Raw genomic sequence first — 27,964 nt, 5'->3', positions numbered from 1 at the left:
CTTTCGTGGTATCCCATATCACTCTTTATTTCTTAGCTCTAAATTCCTGCGTTAACTTTCCCCTTAAAAAACGGGATTTTCCTTCACATAAGACAGCAGCATATTCTGCTGCATGTTGGTCATAATACTGTTTTGTGCAATTTTTTTCGAATTACAAATACAGCGTGTGAGTTAGTGAAATAATGGGAGAATATTCCTAGAACTTCAGCCAGCGCGCACTATAAATTTCGTCACTCGTCTGTACTGCGATTGGTCTAAAGCTCCTTGAAGCCTTGTCCTCTTTCAGTAAAGTCAAATGGACCCACCCGCCCACCAACTGAGGACCACAGAATGGCTTTCTCCGATAAGTTGTGACGGCTGTCTATACCGGTTTTTTTGAGTCAATATTGTTCGCTTAAGTTGTAGACAGATCCAGTGACCATAGAATAGGCGTCCTGGACACATTCGATACTCATGAGATGTTCCACATTTAGAACAAACTTTTGTCTTTTGTTTATTGGTATTTACCTCTTTGTAGGTATTCTTATTATGTTTACTTAGTTTCTTTTTCACTAAGTTTACAGCAGTTTCCTCATCTTTTATGATTTTCATTTGATGTGCACTTATTTCAGCAGATCTGCATATATCAAGAGCTTTTTCTAATGTTAATTCTGTTTCATGTAACATTCTTGCTCTCATTACATCATCTTTAATACCACAAACAATTTTATTTTTTATTAAACTATCCGTTAATTGTGCAAACTCGCATGTTCTAGCCGCTTTAGGTGCTACTTTGGTAGACGGTTGCATGGATTTTGACGATTTTCCTTTGGCGAGTAATACAACTTATGGTAAACCCATTGCTGGATAAGTTATTTATGGTAACCGATACTTTGTTGTCATTTTATTTAAAAAATAGTGCGTTTTTCTGTGCATAAATTCCGTGTTTAGAATATTATTTATGGCTTTTAAATATTAAAAATCAATTTAATTTTGCATTTTTATTTGAAATAAAAATTTTATTGTTTATCATATTTTATGAAATTTTATGTTGTGGATGATGTAATCAATGACGTCACCTTACTTTAAAAGTAGTTCGTTTTAATATGTATAAATTTAATCTAATGTTTTAAACATTATTTATGGCTCTTAAATATTAAAATACAATTTAATTTTGCATTTTTTTAAAAATGATTTTATTATGTATGAATTTTTAAATAATTTTAATTCTAGCCGTGATGTATTCAGCTCCCTGATTGTGCATTTCCGCGCCGTTTTAAAATTTAATTTATATCTTCGAATTCCTTCAAAGATGTTATCTAAATTATAATTCTGATTTTTTATTGTGGTACTTATCGATAGACAATAGGTTAAACACTCAAAAAAATGTAAGTACATATTTTTCTTTTATTTTATAATTGTATACTTCAATTTTTGTTAAAAAATTAATACACTATTTTCAGAAATTGCTGAGATAATTATTGTCCATATGTTTTAATGTTAATTATATTCTATATAACGTATTTTAAAGTATTTGAATTTAATAATATTCTAATTCTTTTAAATGTTGGTATGATGGTTTTTAATTCGATATTCAATTTCAGTAATATTTTAATCTAATTAAACGTTGGCCCAATGTTTTTATTCTCTTCTTTGCTATATGAAAGTAATAATAACCTTACTTTAGTATTTTATACTCAAAGTAAATGTATTTATTTACACTTGCCTGCCATCTTAAAAAATGACATTTTCAACAAAAAATTAATCCATTACTTTTAACTATATTTATTTATTTATTTTTTAAGTTTCGAATACTTTACTATGCGTAAAAACAGCGTTTTTCAAGTTGGCTGACGTTTGTAAAAATCGCTCCAACAATTCGGCCAACGTAAATCGCCAAAAATCCGTGCAACCGTCTACCAAAGTAGCACCTAGCTTTATTTCGAAGGTCAGTTACGTATTCATTTATCGTTTCTGACGCGGTTTGATTTCTAGTAAAGAATAAATGCCTTTCATATGTAATATTTTTCTTACGAATACAATATTCCATAAATTTTGTTTTAATTTCACTTAATTTAATTTCTGTACCATCTTCTAAAGGAAATGTATTATATATTTCAAGACCACGAATTCCTATTACATGAAGAAAAGTATTAACTCTTACCTTATCTTCTTTATTATGTGATCTATTAGCTACTTCATATGTTTCAAATGATTGCAGCCATCTCTGCCAATTCGAAGCTAGATTTCCATCAAATTTCATCGGCTCTGGTGGTTTTAAACTTTCCATTTCGAAAGCTAAATTTTCCTGACAGTATATATAATATTAAGATGGTACGCTTTTAGAAACTATTTATTTATTTACAATCTAAGAATGTATAATCACAGAGAACTGCAATACCAGCATAGTTCTATTTTTTAAATCTGTATTCAAAGTGTTGCCAGTTACAAGTTACTAAATATTAAATGTTACCATTTACAAATTATTAAATATTACACACTTTCCGGAAATAAGTGGTTTTCGACACTTGATTTGAAAAATAGATATTGGCAGGTAGAGCGGTATATTGATGACCGAGGGGTTAAGCCTTTTACTAAGAGATTTCCTAATTATCTGGTATTTTGGAGTTTCTACTGAGTATAACTTGTTATCTCACTAAAGGAAGGTTTCGGAATAGTTTCAGCGACGTTCAGGGCATGAGAGTCATCATGTGGTTGATCTTCAGCTTGGGAGGGGATTATCCTATCACAGAACTTTCTTTTAAGGTTAGAAGTATTTTTCGGGCATTTTCTGAAATTCATGGCGGGAAATTCTGTACAACGAGTGAGATTTTACCAGTTATAATAAGGGAGTTTTTAAATCCACTTTGATTCATAATCAGAACTTTTGTGAGACAAGAAACACTTCACATATCTGGGTGCTCAAATAAATGGTAAAATTACTGGTGGTTATGGCGGTGGGTTAAAACGCTTTTGAATATATATGCATCCGCAAAGTTAACAGAACACATTAATTGCTTGATATTATAAATGCGCTGAGATCCCGGCTCATTAACTAAATGAACCTGGAAAGGATTTATTGGACTCTGATTGAAATCCATACATTGGACAAACCTGTAATAACGTTAAATCCTTCATTTAACAATTCCTGTTTAACGTCATCAACTGGGCTGTCCAAAGGAACACCTTAGAGAATAATTTAACAAACCGAGAGAACAACTATTAATACACAATGTTTAATAATGAATACCCAATGCTTTTATATCATATGTTATAATCTTACTTGTTACGAAAACACATCCTAAATATTATAATAATCATTCCTTCACTTATTAATCACTTTATTGATAACCTTAAATACTCAATTCAAGGATCACGTACACAGAGGCTCTCAGCCATTTTCTAAACCTCCTCTCTACCGCTTTCCGCTAGGGAATCCAGCTGCTATCTGAGCAAGTACAAACATGGCTGTTTAAATACTTAAATGCTGTTACTCTGTTACTGAATACACTTTATAGTGCACATCTTTAGAATGCCTATCATTAGGATTACATTTATTTCTAAAAGAATATTTTTAGAATCTAGCGATTCAGAATTTAATGCAAGACTATTTGCCGTCCAATTGGTGTGGTGGCCGATTTCTAACTGTTTATACTCCGTGGCAACCTTGACTTCGTGGTCCTCTGTCCCTTCATAGGAGGCAGTGGCCAACTATTATGTGCTTCCATAAAAAAATGCCACCACTTTCGGCCCTTGGACTGGCGCAAGGATAATGACTATTAAATAAAGAGCGTCGCCAGTAAAAAAATGAAGGACCATTTTGCTGGAGTGTAGTTTTGAAAATATAATGACTTTCGACTGGCAACACTTTTTTTAGTCTTATGCCGGCTTTTCAGTCAGGGAAGTAACTCCTGAACTCAACTCAATGTAACATTTTTTGTTTGGCTGTTTACGGAGAACGTTCGTAATTGGTACTGGTGTACATGTGATTTTTCTCTTAAGAGTATACATTATCAGTTGTAAAATGTCTATTTCATCGGATGTATTAGAATTAGATGGTGGTGAAGAATTCCAAGTTGACGAGGAAGGAGATCGTAAGTCTTTTATAGGCATTTGTTTTTGATTGAAGTGTTCTGAAAAACTGATTGACATAATTTATTATAGTTATAAATGATTTTACCCTTTTAATAGTCATAAAATGCTGTCTATTAAATACATAATTTAACATTTAATCTTAATTACTCATCAGATTTTCATTCCGGACAATGTTTTTGTAACATTGAAATATTATGCACGCGTTTGAAAAAAATTAAGTTTGAAAGAATGGTATTGTAAAATGTTGATCATACTTTTGACATTACACTGTTTTATGTAGTTAGAATACTAGAAATTGATTTATAAATAAATCAGTATTGAGAAAGCAGATTATGTCATAATAGTATTTTGTGTAGCAGACAGATTTTTGAAGATTCCCAAGATCACAGTGCTCGATGAATAATTTCATTTTCTGAAAATGTCAATGAAGTGTTGCATGTTTATGTGTTTTTTCCACCATCCTAATTAAACACACAACTTACTGATTTTCTTAATTAGGTCTCTTGTATAGCTATTAATTCCTAAAGTAAATTTATAGTGTGTGGGCTGAGGTTCAGTATAAATTGAATTGCTGTCATACTTTATTCTCTGGAACTAAATTATGGCCACTAAATGCATGTCTGTAATATAGATGCTAATTCTCCCAGATTTTCATCACATTCTTCGTTTTGATGTGGCTCACGACTTAAAGGCAAAATTTTTTTCGTGATGATAAGCGTGCCAACACTGACAGTCTTTCTGAAGTAGTGGAGCAACTGAAGTATGCTGGGTTGGTAAAGAAGAAATTTGGCAAGTTCATGCAGATGCACTGTTAATGTTTTTAAATTTGGGAATTTCATTTAATGAATGCTGCTACAAGTTGTTTAATGATAGACTTTTTTTTTTAATTTTTAATTTTTTAAACAAATTGGAGAAAAGAGGTATTTAAAACAGTATCACAATTTGATTTGAATTTGACTGATGATCAGTTACCATTCTTATTCTTTAAGGCAGTGATTCTCAACTGGTGGTACACAAGAGAAAAATATATGTCACGCAAAGAAACAAAGTCAAATTGTCTAAAAGTAGGTTAAATTCAAATTCAAAGTCTAAATTCAAAATTAAATACCCCAACATCCAATTTAAGTGTTTTCTGTAACATTTGTAAATTTATGCGATCTGAGCTTTTTTGAAGGTCAATAGCCGATTAGGCATTAGCAAAATAATCTGTTTTTATTTTCACCAATATTCTTTTAGCCATAGCCATAACAAAATTTGTCATAAGTGTCTTTTTTAAAAGAAGTTATGTTGTATTTAATAGAAAATATGTTTATTTCCTATTAAATCCGATATCCATTTAAAACATATAAAAAGACATTAATTCTTTTAGAGTTGATTGAATTATTAGCATGTATATATTTATTCGCCACCATTTCCAGACTCGTATTGCTCTATATTCAGTTAGAATCATTTTTTTTACGTCGGTTTGCTTTCTCTAATTGCAGGTATTTTGTCTTCTTGCTGCTTTAAATTTCTTAATCTTCTATGTGATTTGAGAATATTGGTATTTGTTTTTGAAGAACTCGTAATATATTGTGTATTTAAATATTTATGAAAAAGAAAAAAAACAAACCTAGATTTTCAAAATGGAAAAGTAGCTAGGATTGAGTAAGCAGAAAAGTGATGATTCACAGGTGATGGAACCAGGACAGTTTACTAGCACTAAGAATATCATAAAGAAAAGAAAAATTGTTTATAGAAAATATAATGAAAGTTCTTTATCATATGGGTTTACTTGGGATCGAGATGAAATGGACCCTAAATCTCAGTGTGTTGTTCACCTTGTGGTGAACTATTATCCATTCAAAGTATGAAACTATCGTTTCTTAAAAGACATCTTGGATCTAAGTATGCCAGTTTAAAGGAAAAATCTGAAGAATATTTTAAGAGGAAATTATGTGAACTCAAAAACAGTTTACAAGTAATGAAAGGTTTTTGTTACTTCGAGTGAAAAAGCTTTGGAAGCTAGTTACCTAGTAACTTAAGAATTGCCAAGAGGCAGGCTCACTCTGTTAGAGAAAACCTTATATTGCCAGCACCTAAAGATATCATTTTAACAATATTCAACGAAAAAGCAGCTAAATGAACTTAATAATATTCGGTTGATCTTTATATTATGGTAACTTGGCGTTTTTTTTGCGAAAATTTGGCGACCAACTCTCCTACAGCAACCCTCTATTTTTTTTTCCCGCCGCCGTTTTGTCTTCATGAAGTAAAGACATGTTTCTTTTTTTTTTTATCTACTGAACACTTCTTCCAACAATCTACTAGCCGAATTACACTTATGCTAGAAATTTTATCTAACAAAACTGCTTAATCATGACAAATATTCACTGCAAAATTGGGAAAAAGTGCACAATACCATACTCCTTACACGTTTTTCAAAATAACACATACACATAAACCATGTACACGCCGACTTATTTTTACTTAAAAAAACATCCCAGAATTGCACAAAAATGGCATTGCGCACACTCTTCACTATATCCATGTACACTGCTTTTTTCTCATAAATTAGAAAAATTTCACGAAAATACATCACAATTTTCTCAATCTTTAAACCCGGTAAAAAGAACATATATGAAATTACCTGATCGCGAAAAAGTTTATACCCTTTCCAAATATGAACATTTCCACATATAAAATAAATAAAATATCCAAAAACTTTTACCTCTAAATCATCTATTACATTATACACGTCACCAACGAATTCATACCGCAAGCATTACAAATACTTAGTATCAAATATTTAAATTATTTCCATGCACGTTTACTTCAACTTAAACATGTACCAAATTCCTACAAACATAAAATTCACAAAATAACTATAATTTAATTAAAATATCACTAAACCATGTACACGCCGACTTATTTTTACTTAAAAAAACATCCCAGAATTGCACAAAAATGGCATTGCGCACACCCTTCACTATATCCATGTACACTGCTTTTTTCTCATAAATTAGAAAAATTTCACGAAAATACATGACAATTTTCTCAATCTTTAAACCCGGTAAAAAGAACATATAGAACATATATGAAATTACCTGATCCCGAAAAAGTATTTACCCTTTCCAAATATGAACATTTCCACATATAAAATAAATAAAATATCCAAAAACTTTTACCTCTAAATCATCTATTACATTATACACGTCACCAACGAATTCATACCGCGACCATTACAAATACTTATTGTCAGATATTTAAATTATTTCCATGCACGTTTACTTCAACTAAAACGTATACCAAATTCCTACAAACATAAAATTCACAAAATAACTCTCATTTAATTAAAATATAATTAAATTCAAAAACACTACTTAAAATATAAATGAGCACATACATTAAATTAATACATACATAAATACCCATTTCGAATTCACTTTAGTTACGGCCATGGGATCCAAAAATTCACAAACACTGTTTCACACAACACAGAATAAAGCCAAATACAAAATTTCCAGCTTTTTTCCCGATTTCCCCCATTTTCCGATTAAAGAACCGTAATTCGTCCATTAATATCACATGACATATCCCATGATCTCTCATTTCCCTCATGCAAAATAATGCGTAATCGGAACTGAGTACTGCTCACATGATTACCAAAGTGCCAGGTAGTAACCTTTATTGCCTCCAAAATGTCGCCAAACTACCAGTTACCATATTGTAAAGATCAACCCAAAAGTGCTTAATTATGACGAAGATAAGGTGCGAAATTGGGAGAAAGTGCAGAATAGCCCACTGCTTGCCACGTTTTTAAGAATTGCACATACGCGTTATCCATGTACACATCGACCTATTTTCACTTACAAAAACATCCCAGAATTGCACAAAAATGGCATTGCACTCATTCTTGACTTTATCCATGTACACTGCTAAAGTAAAAGCTAGTAACCTTTATCGCCTTACCAAAATGTCGCCAAACTACTTGTTACCATATTCCAAAGATTAGCCCACTTTTGTTCCATAAAAGTTCTAGTATAAGCGTAATTCGGCTAGCAGATTGTTGGAAAAAAATGTTCAGTAGAAAAAAAAAAAAAAAAGTCTTTACTTCGTGAACAAAATGGCGTCCAAAACAAAACTAGCAGGTTGCTGTAGCAGGGTTGGTTGCCAAAGTTTCGCCAAAAAATCGCCAAGTTACCATAATCCAAAGATTAACCAATAAATGAATTGCTGAAGAGTATTTATTTTGTGAATATCATCATGACAGAGCAACTGTAAATGAAATTTTCAAAGTAATTAACAATTTTATGTCTGAAGAATTCCATGGAATAAGTACATTGCCATATGTAGCGATGGAGCTTGGGCTAACGGGAAATCATTCCCGTGTTATTTCTGAAATAAAGAAAGTTGCACCTGAAACTAAATTTACTCACTGCTCCATTTACTGTGAAGCATTAGTAGCCAAAACAATCCCCCAAAATCTGAAAATTGTTTTGAAGCAAGCTGTGAAAATTCTTAATTTAAATTGAAAGTCGAGCTTTAAATCCAAAAACATTTATGATTTTATGCCAAGAAGAGGGCAGTGAATATGAAACATTTTTGTTGTATTTCGAAGTAAAGTGCTTATTCAAAGTTTTAGATCATCTTTTTGAACTTTGATCAGAAATTCAAATTTTCCTCTGTGATTCAAAATTTGAATCACAGAGGTCACAAAATCACAATTTTGAATTTTGACAAATTTGAATCACAAAAGTGTTTATTTGGTTAATTATGGTTATTGCATTGAAAAAATTTTCCAAAATTCTTCAAAATTTGAATTGTCAAACTGTTTATTTAGTGAATTATGGTTGGCATACTTAGCTGACATTTTTGGAAAGTTGTAAGGAACTTCATTTTTGGAAAGTTGTATTAAAGTAATTTAATACAAAGTGTTAATTTGTTTACTATTACAGATAAAATAAATTCAATCGCAAGAAAACTTGAGCTAATAATCAAAGAATTCGATAATAATATTTTAAGCTTTTTTCTACTTTTAGAAAGTTTATCTAACTGAAAATAAAAGAATTAGCATCCGACATTAAAAATTATTGTTTTTCATTGATAAATAATTTCAACATGCATCTTCCCGCTGATTATGAAACAGAAAATTGAATTAGAAATCCATTTTATTCAAATGTACCTGAAATTTTATCTCATGAAGCAAAAGAACAATTGATAGGAATTTCCTGTAATCGAAGTCTAAGTGAATATTTCAAAAATAATACACTTTTTAACATTTTGCTGAACAGAAAAAAAGAATTTAAAGGCGCTTCAAATAAAGCTATTAAATTTCTATTGCTTTTTTGCACAACCTGTTTATGTGAACAAGAATTTTCTTCCATGTTATACTTGAAAAATAAATACAGAACAACATTAAAAATGAATCCTGATTTATGGTTAAAACTAAGTGAAATAAGATCGGACATAAAAAAATTTATCTCTCTTAAACAGGCCCAAATTTTGCACTAAATTTTAAAATTAAAGCATTGTAATTTAAATTTTGATAATTAAAATGATAACCGATTTTTAATGTAATATTTTTTATTTGTGCATATTTAATACAAATAGCCAATAGGTTTTGCAAATGGCAAAATATATTTTTTTAAATATTTCTATTGAGAAAGTAAAAAATAATCATTGTAAAATGTAGTGGTGGCACTAAAGTTTTTCAGTTTTTGTTAAGACGGTACGCATTAGTCAAAAAGTTGAGAACTCCTGCTTTAAAGATGTTGTGTGAAAAAGTAATGTTGATCCAGATATGGGAAAGGTTATGGCTATGAAAATATGAAAAGGATGAGTGAACGTACTATAGTACTAAATCTGAGATCTAGACTCTTGGTTTTTCGATTGTTCCGGATTTGGAATTTTTCAGGATATTAGATCATTACTTGAAATCTGGTAAGATGACATGTAGGAATTATAAAATAAAAAATATGAAATAGTGGTTTATGAAATAAATGAAGCATTTATGACCTTGAATGAATTAAAATTTACAAAATGCTCAGTATTCAGTTTGCTTTATTAAAATTTTTTGTTCAATGAAAATTGCTTTTCTTTTTATGCTTATACTTTCTGTTTAATTCTATAGATAGACACAATTTTTTGTTCAGTTACAATTAATTGAAGTGTTGAGAATTTCTACTAAATTGTGAATCGAAATTTTTTTGTTCTCAGCAACCTCTTTGTTACTTTCTTCTCTATAGCAATATGTTTCAGATGTAGAACCATGCTACAGATTTCACCATTAGTTCATTGTGATTGTAACAAAAAATTCTCTTGTGAATGCAAATGAAGCACATTCTACACAGAAAGGTCACAGGAAAGATGAAGTGATTGTAAAGCAGTGCTGTCTTCCAGCTGGTAGAGTAGTTAGTGATGCTGATTATCATAATGATGGATCCAGGTTTGAATCCTGAAGAAGCCATGGCTATTTGTGAGCATATAGTGTCTGAGTGGCAAGGTGACAATCAAAATACAGAGCAAGCTGAAAGTTTTCTTGAGAGGTTAATGGTAGGGGAAGAGGGGTGGGAGACTGTCGTACTGCCTCAAATTTTGAGTAGAAGTTAGATTTAGCAATACCTCAATCACTTACAGTACTTCAGAGGTGCTGGTCTGCCTTCTGTTTGTATCTGTTAAGCAGTGCTGTCAATGCAAGATATTTAAATATAAAATGCGGCTGATTTTCCTGTAAAGCAACCAAAGTGCTTTGTGGCATTCAACAATCATGATGCCATTTGCCAGAGAAAATTAAACTAACAAAAAGTATGGTAACCTTTTATTGAGTTACTATGCCAGGAGAACTACATCATAAAGTGGTTGGCTGAGTTAGCTGTTAAGAGCTAGCAGAAATTCAGCACCTCCTTATGCGAGTTTTTCAAATTAAAATGCCAGTGCCACCAACCTCTAGAGATTAATTCAAAAATATAAAACATTTGGCAGCTCAGAAATGGACAAGGACATTGGATTAAAGGATTGTCTTTTCTAATTAATTCCTTTATTTAAAGGATTTTACTTTCCAAAAAAGGATGGTTAGCAGTCGTACTTGCAATGTACATTTAATTCTAGCAGTAATATTTTTTGTTTTGCTGAGGTGCAAAAAATCCATAAACTGAAGACTACAGTCAAAAGTCGTTAATCCGGACTCGTTGGGACTTCGGCGATTCCGGATTATCGATTTTTCCGGATTATAGATCATCAGTTTAAATCTGGTAAGTTGGCAAGCAGAAATTACAAAATTAAAAATATGAAACCGTAATTTATGAAATAAAGAACAATTATGATTTAAAGGGTATCAAAATTTACAAAAAGAAAAAGCTTAATATTTATTTGTTTACTTTGTTAAACATTTCTTTCAATGTAAGTTGTTTAAGTTGCTTCGTTTCATGTGATAATACTTTCTCTTTAATTCTATTAAACAGACATAATTTCTTGTTTAGTTACAAAGTTCCGCTGTTCAAGTCCTATAATTGCTGTGTCGAGAATACCGACTAATTTGTCAATTGAAATTTTTTAGTTTTCAATAACCTCTGTCACTTTCTTCGCTATCGGAAGCGAATTATAATGACGAGGAACTTGTTTTAAATCATATCAAAGATGGAGTACATCGAGATGAAATACTACATTTAGTAAGGAATTATAAGCTAAATAAAATAAAAACATCTGCCCTGAAGATAAGGATAGTGCTGACAGATCAACATCCAATTCATTGCATGCCGCGGCGTTCCCCCCGCCGAGCAGTGTGAAATTGATAAACAGATTTCGGATTTCAAAACATACTTTTGCTTTAGATCCTTTACATATTAGCAAATATATATCGGAAATTCTATTTGATATAATCGAAATTTCAAGCTTACTTTTATAAAATTGCTCTAACAGTCTGCAAAAAATAATAAGCCGGACCCAATTCGAAGATTAAGGAACAACGCAATCTGCAACATTAACTGAATTAGATAATTTTAGCTTAGCTTATACCATCCGTTATACATTAAATGCACATGCGTAAACATTTTATGCACACGCATATTCGCAGCCATAAAGGTCTTACGCGCTCACGTAAACGCCTATGCGCATGCTTCAAAGCGACGCATGTGAAGAAAGTTTGTAGCTTTGAGGACCAGATTATAGATCATTCCGGATTATGGGTGTCCGAATTAACGAGTTTAAAAAGCCAGCTTTATGAAGGGTTACAGAAGTTGATTGTAAGTGCTGATAGAAGGTGTTTAAAATTTCGTACTATTTGTTTTCAAGACATACGTGTTTCTATGACTTCCAGAAGACGAATGGAAGATTCTGAGTGCTGGCGTGCTGTGGGGCGCATTGAAGCAGGATAGTCGATCACAGATGTTGCTCTTTTCTTCGGTGTTCATCATTCTATAATTTCACATTTATAAAAACAATTCCAAACCACACAGACAGTTGTCCGAAGGCCCGTAGCCGGTCGCCCAAGGGTTACAACCCCTGCGGAAGATCGATATATTGCTATTGTAGCCAAGCGGAATCGCAGAGCGACCTCCACACGTGTGACATCTATGGTTACAGCGTCCATTAATATGGCGCTATCTGCAGCTACTGTACGGTGAAGATTACATATGAGTGGACTGTACACCCGGGTACCTCGAGTTTGTATTCCTCTATCCATCCAAGAGGGGCATGATTACAGTGGTGCCGGGAGCATGTCAATTGGAATGTGTCTGACTGGGGCAATGTCATGTTTACTGATAAGTCAAGATTTGCTCTGGAGCCAGATGACAAGCGTATAAGGATTGGCGTGAACAACAAACACACAATCAGTCCCAAAACATCACGCATTGCGAGGTGGAAGCATTATGGTGTGGGCAGGGATTTCATTAGGATATCGCACCAACCTGCACATCTTTAAACCGGGTTCTTTGACCGCTGTCCAGTATCGAGATGAAGTCCTAGAACCCATTATGAGATTGTACGCTGCAGCAGTTGGCCCTACTTTTGTTTTAATGGACGATAGCGCATGCCCCCATAGAGCTGACATCGTCGATGACTACCTGGAGAGGGAAGGGATTGCGCGTATGGCGTGGCCAGCATATTCGCATGATCTTAATTCCATTGAAAATCTTTGCGATGCTCTCGGCCGTGCTGTATCTTCACATTTCCCACCTCCAGCCACTCTGATTGAGCTGGAAACTGCTCTACAAGAAGAATGGCGATTGCTTAATTCTTCAGCGGTTGACCACCTAATTGAAAGCATGGTCACAAGGTGTAAACTTTGTATACAGATGAGGGAGGATCACATACCCTATATTAATGTCCTTTTTTTTTTCTCATTTTATGCTCTTTATTTTCACTTTATACATAATTATGTTTAAGTCTCCAGTATGTCATTATCTGATAACTTACAAAAATTTAATATTGTTTTCATTTCTGTATATAATTATTGATTTTGTTGTATGCGTAAATATATATGCTACTTTCCTGCCAAATTTTGTGTCAATCAAAGCAGTGTTTGTTGATTTGGAACTACTCTGATATGCGCCCTCAAGGCGCCAAATATTTTTGGCGAGAAACTCCAACCTGCCATATTGCTATCTAAATTTTTTGTCTACATTTCGAACTTTAAGCCTAAAATGTCTCTAAAAACACGGTTTTCGCGAATGCAAAAACCACGTTTTGAACACACAATTTAAGCTAAAAATCTGAAACAAAAACAAAAAATTTAGATAGCAAAACCGTGAAATTTCTAACCAAAATTATTTTACAAGAGTTTTGTTTTAATTTAAAAAAACATCTACGAATGGCACAATCTAGGCAACGAACGAATTTACGAACTATGCACACCTCGCTTTAATAAATTAACATAACAATAAATTTCAAAGAATACCATGTACACAGCATCCTGTTTCAACTTAAAAAAACATCTACGAATTGCACAATTTAGGCAACGAACGAATTTACGAACTACGCGCATCTCACTTTAATGAATTAACATAACAACAATAAATTTCAAAGAATACCATGTACACAGCGTTCTGTTTCAACTTTAAAAAAACATCTACGAATTGCACAATTCAGATGGTACGCACTAATCAACAAAATAACTAAAATAAATTTCAAACAATTCAAAAAAACAACAATAATGACAGAAATTCATACTAAAAAAAAACAATGAACATTACATTCCACAAAATAAGAACAAGAATAAAATAAAATGCACTTACCATTGATGCTTTTTCGAAGAGCAGATATACCAATTTCATACCGCCTTTAACATGCCGCCACGTAATCACTAGTATCGTATTTATATGACAGCCAGACACACTATCCAGAAAATTCATACTATGGTTCACAAATAAATAAAATAACAAATAATCACAAATCCCTACTTCTATCACGCACAACCACTAAAAATAATCTCCCATACCTTCTTTCCACACCTCCAAATACCCATTGCCCCTCAACAGGATGACCACGACGATATTTCCTTATGCCGAACTTCAATTCAACAACTTTCACCATTAAATCTTTCCCCCCCTAGCTTCTCAGACACAAAGCATGACGGGAACCAACGAACTCCAGCGAAAGACTTTTCAACGTCAACAGGGTTGCCATACAACACGCAATCGCGCCAAAAACCAGCGCAGAACACATATTGCCACATTTAGTGAAATTAGGGTATCAGAGTTGTACCGTTGATTTTTTGCATTTTACATCTTCGTGCTTAACTTTTGGAACTAAGTATATATAGGTTAGAGTTATCAGGATAATCATTATTAGGATATTTATCATGGATAATATCTTTTTTAATTTCATCTTTTTTTTTTTTTTTTTCTTTTTTCTTTCACAGAAAGTGTACAGAAACTTAAGGAGAAGGTTAAAAAACGAAAGGGCAGAGGATTTGGTGGAGGTAAGTACGAACATATTTATTAATTCTTGTAAAATAGGCATTTAAATCTTCTATGGAACCAGAAATTATCACATCTTAAGTATTTGGTTTTCTTGGTAATTGTACATGGTGATTAGAGTTCAACAATAATGTTTTCAATATGGAAGTTCTAAGTTGTAGATTGAGTTTATAACCCAGCAAAGTCTTTACCTTAAAAGAGTATAAAACTGTATAGAACAATAAGTATAAAATGCGTTTTTGAATAATTTTAAAATTATTTTTGCAAATAAATTTCCTTCGAAAGTAAAATGATAATTGAGTAATAATTTAGTGTGACACAAAGATTGTTTCATGTGTATTTTGCTCTTTGAAACCAGATGTGATGCAAGAATTGAAAGTGTCAAATCTGTTAGGTAGAAATTTAAGAATATGTTGCGTGCCTTAGTAACTTAATGTAAAAGTTTTTTTAAAGGCAACCGTATTGATTTTATTAACATATCTAGTCAAATAAAAGAAATCTAACATTTAAGATTTCTTTACTGCTGTTATCCGGCAGAACATTCTTTTTAAAGACTAATGCTCCTAAAGCAGTTCAGTAGGAATACATATAGTTAGATATTACAGTGCAATTTACACATCCAGTGTTAGGTATTATTGTAACAATTCTGGATCAACAGTTTTAAAAAAGCTGAGGAAAAAGTAGGGAGATATATAGAGTAGGAAAAAATTCTTTTTTTTATCAAGCTTGGATAATGTGACAAGAACTCAGGAGCGCTTCTGATGGATTATTGATAAAATAAATATGATTTTAGATTTCATTTTATCAATCATAATAATAATCAAGAGAATGAACAGTATTTTTTTTTTTTTTTTTTTTTTTTACTCCTTATATATTACAATATTAAAAGAGATTTGCTATGATAAAATATCTGTACATGCATGTAGATAATGTAGTAAAAGTAGTATATGCTAATTATGAAAAATTAATAAAAGTGTATGCACAGATGGAACTGCCAGAGAAGATCTTCAAGATTATGAAGCCATGGATCATGATGGTACTGATGAGCCTGGTCCTCAGCGCTGTAAGACTTTTCATTTTTCAAAATTTTTATCAAGCTGCATAATTTTTTAAAAATTAAAAGTGTTTAGGAATTTAAAGTAGTAGTTAATAGTATAAGTTTCTATTACAGTAGATGCTGTTTAATGTGACTCGGGTAAAGTTATTCAGATAGTGTTATTGAATGGAAGTCCTGGCCATTTATATATGGAAACATGTATCAACATTTCAATTAATATAATTCAAATATTATAGAATATATTGTCACCAAATAAAGGCAAAATAGATTATAAAATTGCCAAGTCACAGAGTAATATCTTCAAGTAAGAATTTAATTTGCCACATAACTTGGCTTTGATTTCAGTCAACCATTTAAAAGTAGCAAAAAAGCAGCTGTTGTTTAATGAAGATGTTGAATAACTCTTGTCAGTTTTGAGGGTGATCAGACCCCCTAAGTTCCCTTTCCTTCAAAAATGAAAAAAATTTCATAAAATGTCTTTTCTTTTTCTATTTTCTCTCCTGGTGGAAAAAATTCTCTGAAAACATCTATGCCAAACTAAGTTTAGCATGTTCTTTTTCAATGATGGATGTCTTCCGAGTACAGTATAAGTTCTGAAATCTGCAACGCTTGGGACCAGAGGTTGTGCGGATTTTAGGATTTTGCAGATTTCAGGACAGAAAAGATAATATTCAGACTAAAAGTGCAAAATAAATAAGACGTATTAGATACATTTAATTAAATTATTATATACATTAATACAATAATCGATTATATGCATTAAATTATTATTACATATATAAACTGATTATATTATATTATTCATTTAAATTAGGCTTCTCTATTTTTAAATCAGCATGAATCTGCTTGTCCTTTTCTCTCAGGAGTAGTCCTGAAATAGGTACCCCATCACTTCGCCGCTGCCGAACCCCTCGCACAAGACAGCATTGAGGTTTGCCGATTTCGCCTCATGTATTAAGATTAGTGATACAGCATTGCTCAAATAATTTCCAGATACATTATGAACAGTTCATAAACAAACTTTTGCATTTTCTTAATTAAAGGTCCCTGAAGCTGTTTATATGCTTCTAGTTATATTTTTATTAAATTACTTAAATTCATTGCTATTTTGAAGAGTATTTTATTGTATCATTTAATATTATTATGTGGTTAATGCTATCAGAATAGCCATAGACAAACATGGTCACATTAAGTGGCTCCTACTGTAAATGTTCAGAATAAATTACTGATCAATCAGAACGATACAAGTGAAGATAACAATTTAAGTTACTTTCTGAATATCCATGATTCCCCTGAAAAGTATTAAAGAAACAACGCACTGTGTCACCAACGTAGGCTATTTCTAAAATCACCAATATGTATTTTGCAGCACACAGATGGCAGCCATTAGTGTTTTTGTGTTGCATTGATGGCAGTCATTAGTGTTTGTTGTGTTAGGAATTGTAATCGGATTGTGGAGTTTACCAGTTGATGAAAAAGAAAGACTGCTGTGTACATAGGCAGAACAGTGAAAAAAGGAGAGAGCATGAACATTATGCTATGGATGTTTCTTTACATTTTCAATTTTGTTAATTGGCTGATGATTAATGCAATCTTTAGTGCACCACCATTTTTGAAAATGGCTCTTGTCATTCACACTTCTTTTCATTAGTTTAGTAAAAAATTAGTTGTTAACAGTTGTTGACCTTTTGAAAGGGGGTGAGGAGGTAACCAGTAAGTACTTAATTTAAATAGTTATTACATAATATATTATCAAAATTTTATGGCTAACATGTATCAAAATTTATTAAAGGATCTTATAATTAAAAAAAAATTAAGGGCTTCTAATTTTTTTAATGATTAATTTGTGAAAAAAAGGTATTTGTCTATGTTTTTACAATATGGAATGCTGTATAAAGGTAGAGTCTTTATTTTATCTTAAAATTCTTTTAAATTGTATGCATTGTCTTTTCCTTCAGAAAGATTTTATTTAAAATTAAGTAGTTTCTATGGTTGTTTTAATTATTTTTATCTAGAATTCCATCCAGGGAATTTTATTGATAACAATAACTATTACTAAAATACATCTTCTAATAATTAACCATTTTATGTATACTTTGATTATTTAATAAGCCTTTGAAATAAAAAAGTGACTTAAATCCTTTTAAATATAGCAATATTATATTGAATAAATAATTTGTAAATATCAGAGTTGCCAGCTGTCCTGATTTAGGCGGGAGATACTCGATTTCCAACCATTTCCCCACCAACCTGATTTACAACATATTTCTCCCAAGTTTGTCATATTTAAAAAATTTTTTGCATTTTTTATGTAGTTTGGCTTACCCCTTCCCCTCCAAAATTATTTTACTCATTTGAAAGAACTTGTTTTTCCTGTGGATTACATATAAAATCATTTGATCAGTGAGAAATTATGGCACACTACTACTTGAGTGAGAGCATGTGTGTCTGAAAACATCGTATTCCAGTTCTCCAGCGAGCATCGAGAAACACTGCATGTCATCTGGCATATTTTAGCCAGTGAGCTCAAACCAAAATCAAAGTTGTTATTTCGTTCATCTTATCACTGAGTGATATGAGTGTATGTACTTTCAAGAAAGAGTTTAAGAAATCATGATCTTTTATTTTAGTTTTGTTTGCATAAAATGTAAAATACCAGATTGTATAAAATGTGAAATACTTGTGTATTTTTTAAAAATCTTACGCAGTTTCTCTCCTTCTATCATTTCCTCAAGAAAATATAATACATTTGTGATGTGTAGAGATTCTCATTGAGATTTTTGGATTTCCCATGGTGGAAGGACCAATGTTCTCAAATATGTGCATATACAGAAACACAAGGACAACATGAGTTCTCTTGAAAAAAAAATCCGATTTTAACATCACATGAAATCGCAGAATATTAAATTATATGCAGTTTTTGCTGCATTTCATTTAAACGCATTTCCTTGAATTTCATTAGAGATAGATTTCTCATTCAATTAATTCAGGTCTCACTTTGCGGCAAGGCAAAAATATGTAATTAAATGTTATTATATTTTACACCAGAATATAAATAATTAAATAATCTGAGTCATTCTTATAAATTCAATTTTAGTCAATTTAAAGTTCTTTTGAAATGCCATTATTTTGCAGTTCAAAAACTTCCCAGAAAATTATGGTTTTCTTGAGGGAATCTTCCAATTTTTCGTATTTTAACAGGTTGACGCCAGCATGACCCACTGGTGGCCCATGCTTGTCTGTTCCATGGGGCGGCTTGACCCACCAGTGGCCCATGCTAGATTGTTCCGTGGGGCGGCTTGCATCACCGATGGGCCACGTTTGTATATAAAAAAATACATAGTACAAAATGTAATTTTATTGATTTAACATTATACATTAACATTTCTACCTTATAAGCAAACATTTAACACAAAATATATAACTTATAATTTAATCAATACATTAAATATAACAAAATATAACTACTTATGTTACCGATGCAATTTTTTAAAACATTTTAAAGTGTCGGCTTATCCGGACAACTGCTACAAAAGGTCATTACTTTTTTTGTTTTGTTTGTGGTGTACTGTGTACCTTTTAAATTTGTTAAGCGTTTGTAACACTCTTTACATCTTTTCCTCATCTTCCTCACGGATCTTTGGTGTGAACGTAATGTTTTTTCCGGCTACTTACTATTAATTCTTCACTAGGGAGATTCTCAACACTCTTCAATAGATAATCAGTCATTTTTTCTCTAAATTTTAAAATTTGGTAACGCTTGGTTACCCACTTTTTGTGGACATACCATGCATTTACTAAAGAGGTCCCGCATATTAGCTCCATGACAACTTTTCGATACCATTTCACCGTTTTCTGTAAACATTTATAATAGGAACACATTTGGTCAGATATATCAACTCCTTTTTTCGCACTATTGTAAGAGAAAAGGGTATCTGGTTTTAATTTATCATCTTTTCCACAAATAATGGCCCAGTTGTGAGATCTTGAAGTGGTTAACAAGCACAGGGGTCTTTTGTCGGTCCACTTAAAAAAATTTCATGCCTCTCCAATTTTCAAGAGATGTTGCCCCATTTCTGTTTTTGCTTTGCTTGAGGCGGTAGAAATTTTCTATTCATTTTGACTGTACCGCAAAATATATGTTCTTTTAGTGAGAAGATCTTCGGCTAAAGGAATACTAGTATAAAAACTGTCGGTAAATAAAATCCGGTCCTTAACTAATAGATCTCCTATCAGTTTCACGACTACATCATGAGAATGTGATTTTACAATTCTTGTTTAATTTTTTCCGGAATAAATATGCATATTGTATGTATATCCGCCCGGAAAGCAGAGTTTGTACAGTTTTATTCTGTACTTGTGCTGCTTACCTGGTATATATTGATGAAAACTAAGGCGTCATTTCCACAGAACCATGCTTTCGTCAATTACTATATTTTTTCCAGGTTTTACTGCATCTTTGAATGTACGAAGAATTTTATCAACTACATTTTGGCGTTCATGTAACCGATCCTCAGTTCTAGCCATTTCATTATCGGGAAAGTGCAAGTATTTCAATATTGCTAAGAATCGATCGCATTTTATTGCTTTCTGTATACACACATTCGCATACATTCCCTTTTTGGACCAATATAGTTGAATTTCGGGTACCTGCACTACACCCATAATAAGCAAGATACCAATAAAGGTATTCGATTCACTTTTTGTAATGGAGTTCCATGCTTGTTGATGTTGTCTGTTGTGAAGAAATTGTGCTCAGATAATTCGTAATGTCAGAACTCTACTGACTGCCCACCTCACAGGCACTTCACACAGAATACTTGCACACTAACAGTACTCTTTCTCTCTTGCCATCAACTCTTAGTAAAACTCACATCGTCGTCTAAATGTTCGATTAGGGTCCCTCATTACTAGGTCACGCACTATACAGGGTGTTTCATAGATCATGGGACAAACTTGAAGGAGTGGTGGAGCATACTAAAACATGCATTTTTTGTATAGGAATGTAGGGTCTAAAGTTAAGGCAGGAATGAAAAAAAAAAAAAAAAAAGGAACGAGAGGAAAATGTGTTTATGTACAAAATCAATGCAAAGTGCTTTTTTGCAGCAATACAGTATTCACAATAAATGTTCAAAAAAGGGAACACTAACAGTAATAGGAACTGAAGCGGTAGTGAGCCGGACAAACTACGATCCGATGCATCAGAGGATCATTTGCAACTGTGATGTCGAGCGTGATGGGTGAGTTCATTCACAGGGAAAAAGCTGACATGCATCTCATGTACGGTGTTGCTAATAGGAATGGCAGAGCAGCTCTACGGTTGTACCAAGAACGGTTTCCGAACAGGCGTATGCCGAAGCACATAATGTTCGACAGGTGGCATCAGTCTCTGTGTGAAAAAGGGTCATTTGGAGCCACCTCTGACACTAGGAGTGGTAGAAGAAGTGCATGACAACCTCGCATTGAAGAATTCATCTTGAACATTGTGCATGAATCACCTCAGACAAGTACAAGAGCTATTTCACGTCATCTGCAGCTGAGTCATTCCACCATTTGGAGAGTATTGCATGAAAATGGTTTGCACTCATATACCCACTTCGAGTTCATTTCTGTCATTGGTTCTTTCAGCAGTGTGCGGCGCAGGTGGATTTCCCATTGGATGTGCTATTCACTGACGAGGAAACCTTTTTACTGGACAGCATCTTCAATAGCCACAACATGCACGTGTGGGCAACTCATAATCCACACGGCGCACGCCCACATGCATTCCAAACCCGCTTCTCCATGAATGTGTGGGTGAGTATTGTTAACGACTACCTCATAGGCCCATACCTCTTACCTGCACTTACAAATGGCTTATATTATCATATTTTTCTGCAAGAGGTGCTGCTGGAATTGCTGCACGGTGTTCCGGCTGTCGTTCGTTATTGCATGTGGTTCTAGCATGATGGTACACCAGCCCATAAACACGTGCGGGTCCACAGTTACTTGGATGGGACATTTCTGGGCCGATAGGTTGGCCGTGGTGGACCTGTTCGATGGCCACGCCATTCGCCAGATTTATCTAGCTTGGATTTTTTTTAATGGAGCCATATGAAAAGCATCATTTACGAGACTCCCACTGACTCACTGGAGGACCTCGTTGCACGACTATCCATTGTGGTTGCAAGCGTGCGCGAAATGCCTGTCGTTTTTCAAAATGTTCGTCAATCACTTGTGCGACGTTACCAAGCATGTATTACTGCTGGTGGTCGCAATGTTAAACATTTATTGTGAATACTGTAATGCTACAAAGAAGCAATTTCCGTTGATTTTGTACATAAACACATTTTCCTCTTGTGTCGTTTTTTTTGTTGTTGTTGTGTTCCTGCCTTAACCCGTGACTTTAGACCCTACATTCCTATAAAAAAAATGCATGTTTTAGTATATTCCACCACCCCTCCAAGTTTGCCTCATGATCTATGAAACACCCTGTATATTCAAAAATTGTCGACTGGGGTGTATTCATTTCCCCAAAAAGTCACAGATTTTCTCCACTATGCATGGGCGGTCCTGTACTTCTAACTCCAAGGCCTGTGATTTTCCAAATGAAAAACAAGCCAATCTCTGTAAAACTACACGACAGTCCTCGGCCACTTAGCCCGGCAATATATATCTTTTGTCGGCAGCCCAGGAAAGCAAATACTATTGGGGCCGAGTGCCTGGCCGCCTGAAAATCGTCAGTCGTAGGTTCGACAAAATTGCCGCTCGCACTCAACATAATTCACGACAAACGCACGACTATTTCTTTTTCCTAGTGTGACATTGACCATATGCATTGTTTGCCCATCGACCGGGCTTAAAGCCATAAATACGAATAAGGGTTTTTCCCAATTTATGCGACTGGCTACTGTGGGCCCTATCGGCAGGCCAGACCACGTGCAGGGCCACGTGAGAATTTTGGAAATTCGGTCTATTTGAATCAGCTAGTGGGTATTAGGGCGCAAGCATTAAACAGTATAATTTGGACTGCTAGTTGAAGCGTCGCTGCACGGAACGGATCGAGAATATCCGAGCCGGCGTCAGCGTGTTAAGGTTGTCAACTATAATACTGACACTGGTAGTATGAAGAAATTTAAATAATTTGAGATGAAGAATTTTTGCACATTAAATTTTTATTTTTAATTCATTTTTATACCTTCCTAACTTTTGTATGTAATTTCATATAAGCTTTTGATAACTGTAAGATGCCACATAATAGCCTATTATTTTAACAAGATTTCTGGTCTCAGAATGTACAGAAATTTAAATGCAGATATGTTCAATAGGAAAAAAATTGATATTTCTGTTATTTTACAAATATATTCTTATTTTTTCTGTTTTATAGCCATTGAAGGGTGGATTTTATTTATCACAGGAGTTAATGAAGAGGCACAGGAAGATGATATTTATGAAAAATTTTCTGAGCATGGTGATATAAAAAACCTTCATTTGAATCTTGATCGACGGACTGGATTTTTAAAAGTTAGTATTATAATAATTACAAATGAGAAAAAATATTCAAATTAAACAAAAACCTTAAAATATCAGTATTGTAAGTTTTTTTCTTTAGTAAGTATTGTAACTAATTATACTAATATAATACTGTAAGTATAGTTTATTAAGTCATGTCTTAGTAATGTTAAGTTTACTTTTTTTTTTAAGTATTTGTATTCGAAGTTCTTTCTCTCTCTCTCTTTTTAACATTAACTAATATTAAATTCATCCTAGAAATAGGAGGAATTGAATATTAGTTAATGTTTTATAAATGAATTTCAAGTAAATCAGAAATTTAATTTAAAATGGTTATAATTTTCTTATTTTAATTTTGTTTTACTATTTTATTGAAGAAGTATTAAATTATATAAATTTAACTTACTTTCTAGGAAATAACTGATAATCTCATTTTGTTTTAATTATAGGAGATATCTAATAATAAATTCCTTATAGCGTACAATTCTTTGCCAATATTCATTATAAGAGTATAATTTTAGATAAACTAAATACAAAGGTGTAGAAATACACTGCAGTGTGTCATCTTATCTGCAGGTAATCCTTTCCAAGACCATAGGGTACAAGAAATTGTGAGTAATGTTGAATGTTAAATGTGATGCATATTCATGGGGCACAACTTATTAAGTGAAATAAATTACATTGAAGAAATATTACCATCATTATATAAAGTAATAGTATAACAGTTTGGGGCCCACCAATGGCTGAGTAGTAAAGTCGCTGAACATTGGTATTTCAGTCCAAAGTTCAGCCCAGTAAATGGCATGGCAGCAAATACTGCATGGACATTTTCATGATTTTCCATATGTATAAAATCTATGCGAGCCAGTTTCCCTTAGAAAGTCCTTCACGAAGGCATTCCTCTCTCAAGGCAAATAGCTCTCGAGTGCTTTGCTGTAATCAAGTAAACTTGATGCATAATGATTTGTGCATTTTCTCTTTTCCAGTAAATGTATTTTGATGATTTTATCTAATTGTCAAGAAAAGGTAAAACAATGAAAAATACTCATCTGCACACTGTAGTATTTATTCACAGTTTCAAGAAGTGAGAAAAGAATACAAAATGTGCTTTTCTAGCAAAGCATTACATTATATACATTATTACATTATTTACATAAAACATCTCGTGGTAAGAGCTGCTGCGTGAAGATGGTAATGGAAGGGTAAGGTTGCAGTATTTTGTCACATTACAGCTCATTTTGCTTGGGCACATGTTTAGCAGCTAATTGCATTATTCCACCCACACAATAAATAAATGAATTAATTAATTAATAAAGTAACAAAGAAATTAGTAAAAGTTAATGGGGTTCTGGCATACTGCAGATAACTGAAATTAGCAGATATGAGAATGTGATTGTAATCTGAAATCTATATGTTTGTATTGTAGTCGTCTGCTATCTGTATATGCTAGTATGTGTTTCAGTTGTTTTCCATATTATCACTTTTTGTGTAAATTGAATGTCTGAATGAGGAAAATTATTAAATGCTATGTAATATGTGTCAGAACTTAGTAGTAGCAGAATTTTCGTACCGTATCTATGTATCACTACTTAACAATAATCTTATTTCACAAAAGCTCATTTTATTATTATTCAGGTGGAGGAGATTAGTAAAAGTCGATGTGTTACAGCTTCAGGCCTCAATAAGAATGCTAAGAATCCATTTTTTTAGCTATTTGAGCCATTCACATTTCATTTTAATGATAGAAACCATGTTATTTTGAGGTTTGGTTTACATGCCTTTTCATCTAGGATCTGGTGCAGGTTTTCATTAACTGTACCATGAAGATGCACATTGTCAACATTTAGTGGTTCTCTTGACATTGGTGTGTTGTTAATGTTACATGCTGCTGGTTTTTGTCATTTCCTTTAGAGAATTTATATGGAATGCAATGCCTTAGATGTTCTTTATTTGGTAGACAATTTATTTGGTTGTCATCTTCAAACAACTGACTATAAGTTGTGAATTTATTTTAGTACAGTTAAAGCATTCTAAACATGATACATCGAAATGATAATAACCTACTAGTTATTGAAGGAGAAATTTCTCAATGGAAAAAATTCCAGAAAATATATAATATTTCAAATGACCTGGTGCTAGGATCTCTCTTTTTAAAACCATTTTTCATTACGCCGTAAGTCTTATATTTGAAAACTAGGTTTAGGTTATCAGCCAGAACTTGTGATTTTGGTGTCATTATCATTCTACAATATAAACAGATATGTATTTTAAAACTAAAATTATGTGCTGAAATATAGCAGTAATTACCTGTAGATATATGAATTCGGTAGGCCAGGTCGTTTTCTGAAGGGTTTATTGAAACACTAGCTTTCATTTTTGTTGAAATATGAATAAAAAAGGCATTTTTTAAGCAATAGCTTTTGGAAATAAAATATTTCTCTTAATTTAAAATTTTGACTTTTTTTTTTATTTTCTTCCCATACTAGTTATCTTCTTTTTTAAATTCTTAACTTTATTATTTGCAGGTAAGAAACTGCTCTTCTTTTAAACATTTGTAAGTTTCTTCTAGTGAATGTATGAAATGCTTTCTGTACTATTTCAAATAAGTTCCAAGTATGATTTCTCTCAGATAAGTTCCAATATGATTTATCATGTCTGGCATCATCAGAAAAGAACATAACTAGTATGGAAAAAAAAAAAAAAAAAAAAAAAAAAAAAAAAAAAAAAAAATCTAAATGCTTTTATATTTTACATTACACTCAAAGGGACTTTTTTTTAACCTTTTCTGTGTCACTTATTAAATATCATGTTCTTCATACTTAAGCCATAAAATTAAATTCAACAGCAATATTGCAAAATAATTTTAAAATAAGCAATTCTTTAGAATTTCCGATACACAGTGTCGTGCACTGGAAGTAAAAATGTGTTTTTTCTGTGAAATTTTGCCATTGCTCGCTTTGAAATCGTTGAGTTTGTTAATAAAAAATTTATTGAAGTGTTACAAAATATGAAATCAATAATATAACGAATTCCAAATAGGGCTTCCAGATGCCCATATTCGGCGGAAGATTACGCTATTCAAAATTTGATGGCTCTAGGCACCATTGTTTTATCACAAAGCAAGAAACATACATACATTTATGCAGATTCTTCATTATTTAATTTCTTTAACTATAACACAGAGTGATAGTATTTGGTGGCAACAATTTGAAAAGTGAACCGACATTTAAAGTTTTCAACTCAAAATGCCAAAACGAAATTATTAGCCCTTCTGGCCTAAAATGCCCTTTGGGCTGAAAAAGACTTGAAGTTTTACAAAATTTGAAATAAAGAATAAAACAAATTTGAAATTCAAAATTTGATTTTCCAAGTGCTTATATTCGGTAGGAGGACTACATTATTCAAAATTTGGTAGCTCTAGGTCTATTGTTTTTCACAACGTGAGAAACATTCATGCAGATTATTTAGTTTCTCTATAATACTACATGGTGGTATATTTGGTGGCAACAGTTTGAAAAGTGAACCAATGCAGAAAGTGAACCGATGCAAAATGTCCTTTTGAGACTGATAGCCCTTTGGGTTTTACACCCCTTTGGGCTAAAAAGTCAAAATTTGTAGGTGAGAAGAATATTTTATTGCTATAAAATAAATTGCGTGAAAAATGTATTTTTTATTTCAACAAAAGTGGAAGTTAGTGTTTAAACAAACCATTTCAAAGCTATTTGTGTACGAAATGGAATGCTGTTATGAAAGACTGTTAACCTTTTTACTGTTGGTAAAGGAAGAGTGAACTTTTCTTTTAGAATACAGAACATCACTATATGCCAAAGTACTTTTTAAACATGTTATCCAAATATATGGAGTTCTGCATTTATTATTTAAACTTTAATTTTTGCTTGTATAAACAGGAAATTCTAATTTTTATAATAAGAATCAAAATAAGACAAAAGTGCTAGTAATGATTAAATGTATACATCAAAAATAATTTTATGCATTAATGAAGCAGAAAACCTAAAAAGGGTAAAAGATAATTTCATATTATAGCTGCTGAATCCTGAGGAATACATTAACTAATAGTATTGCATTTTACATTCACAAAATAAAATTAGCAAATAATACTCATAGCAGCAGTTTAACACTCGAATCACAATTTAACAGTGTCACAGCATTCTAATAAGAATTTTAAAAAATTCAAATGAAATATTCCATTCCAGCATGTCAAATATGGTATGGTGGGCTTACTGGAAAGGAGGAGGGGAAAAAAAACAGTGCAGCATATCAAATTTGATATGCTAGGTTTCTTACATATTTTGTAAGTTAAGGGCAGGGTGGTGAGCATACAAAGTAATTTCTGTAATTGGATACTGGATGTATTTATTGGTGCTCTGCAGATTTAGCTACTTATTTCTACTGAAATGGGTCATCGTGATTTTTGGCAAATACT

The 27,964-nt window shown here is 32.5% G+C and overlaps 1 protein-coding gene across 1 annotated transcript in view; it reads left to right on the top strand.

The window, feature by feature from the left end:
- The first annotated feature begins 3,870 nt into the window (after nucleotides 1-3,870).
- tsu (40S ribosomal protein S12 homolog tsunagi) overlaps nucleotides 3,871-27,964 on the top strand; it is a 33,489-nt gene continuing 9,395 nt past the window's right edge. Inside the window, exons 1-4 of the mRNA XM_035354665.2 lie at nucleotides 3,871-4,073; nucleotides 14,915-14,974; nucleotides 15,958-16,035; nucleotides 23,396-23,532. Of these exons, the coding sequence (XP_035210556.1) occupies nucleotides 4,004-4,073; nucleotides 14,915-14,974; nucleotides 15,958-16,035; nucleotides 23,396-23,532 (345 nt within the window). The 5' untranslated portion in view covers nucleotides 3,871-4,003. The remainder of the gene's footprint in view (nucleotides 4,074-14,914; nucleotides 14,975-15,957; nucleotides 16,036-23,395; nucleotides 23,533-27,964) is intronic.

Source organism: Stegodyphus dumicola, chromosome 10, assembly GCF_044657685.1.
Source record: "Stegodyphus dumicola isolate Sdum_Otavi_A_Nest chromosome 10, ASM4465768v1".
Taxonomy (NCBI): domain Eukaryota; kingdom Metazoa; phylum Arthropoda; class Arachnida; order Araneae; family Eresidae; genus Stegodyphus; species Stegodyphus dumicola.
The sequence above is the reverse complement of the archived record's forward strand: the minus strand, read 5'-3'. Positions and strand labels throughout refer to the sequence as shown.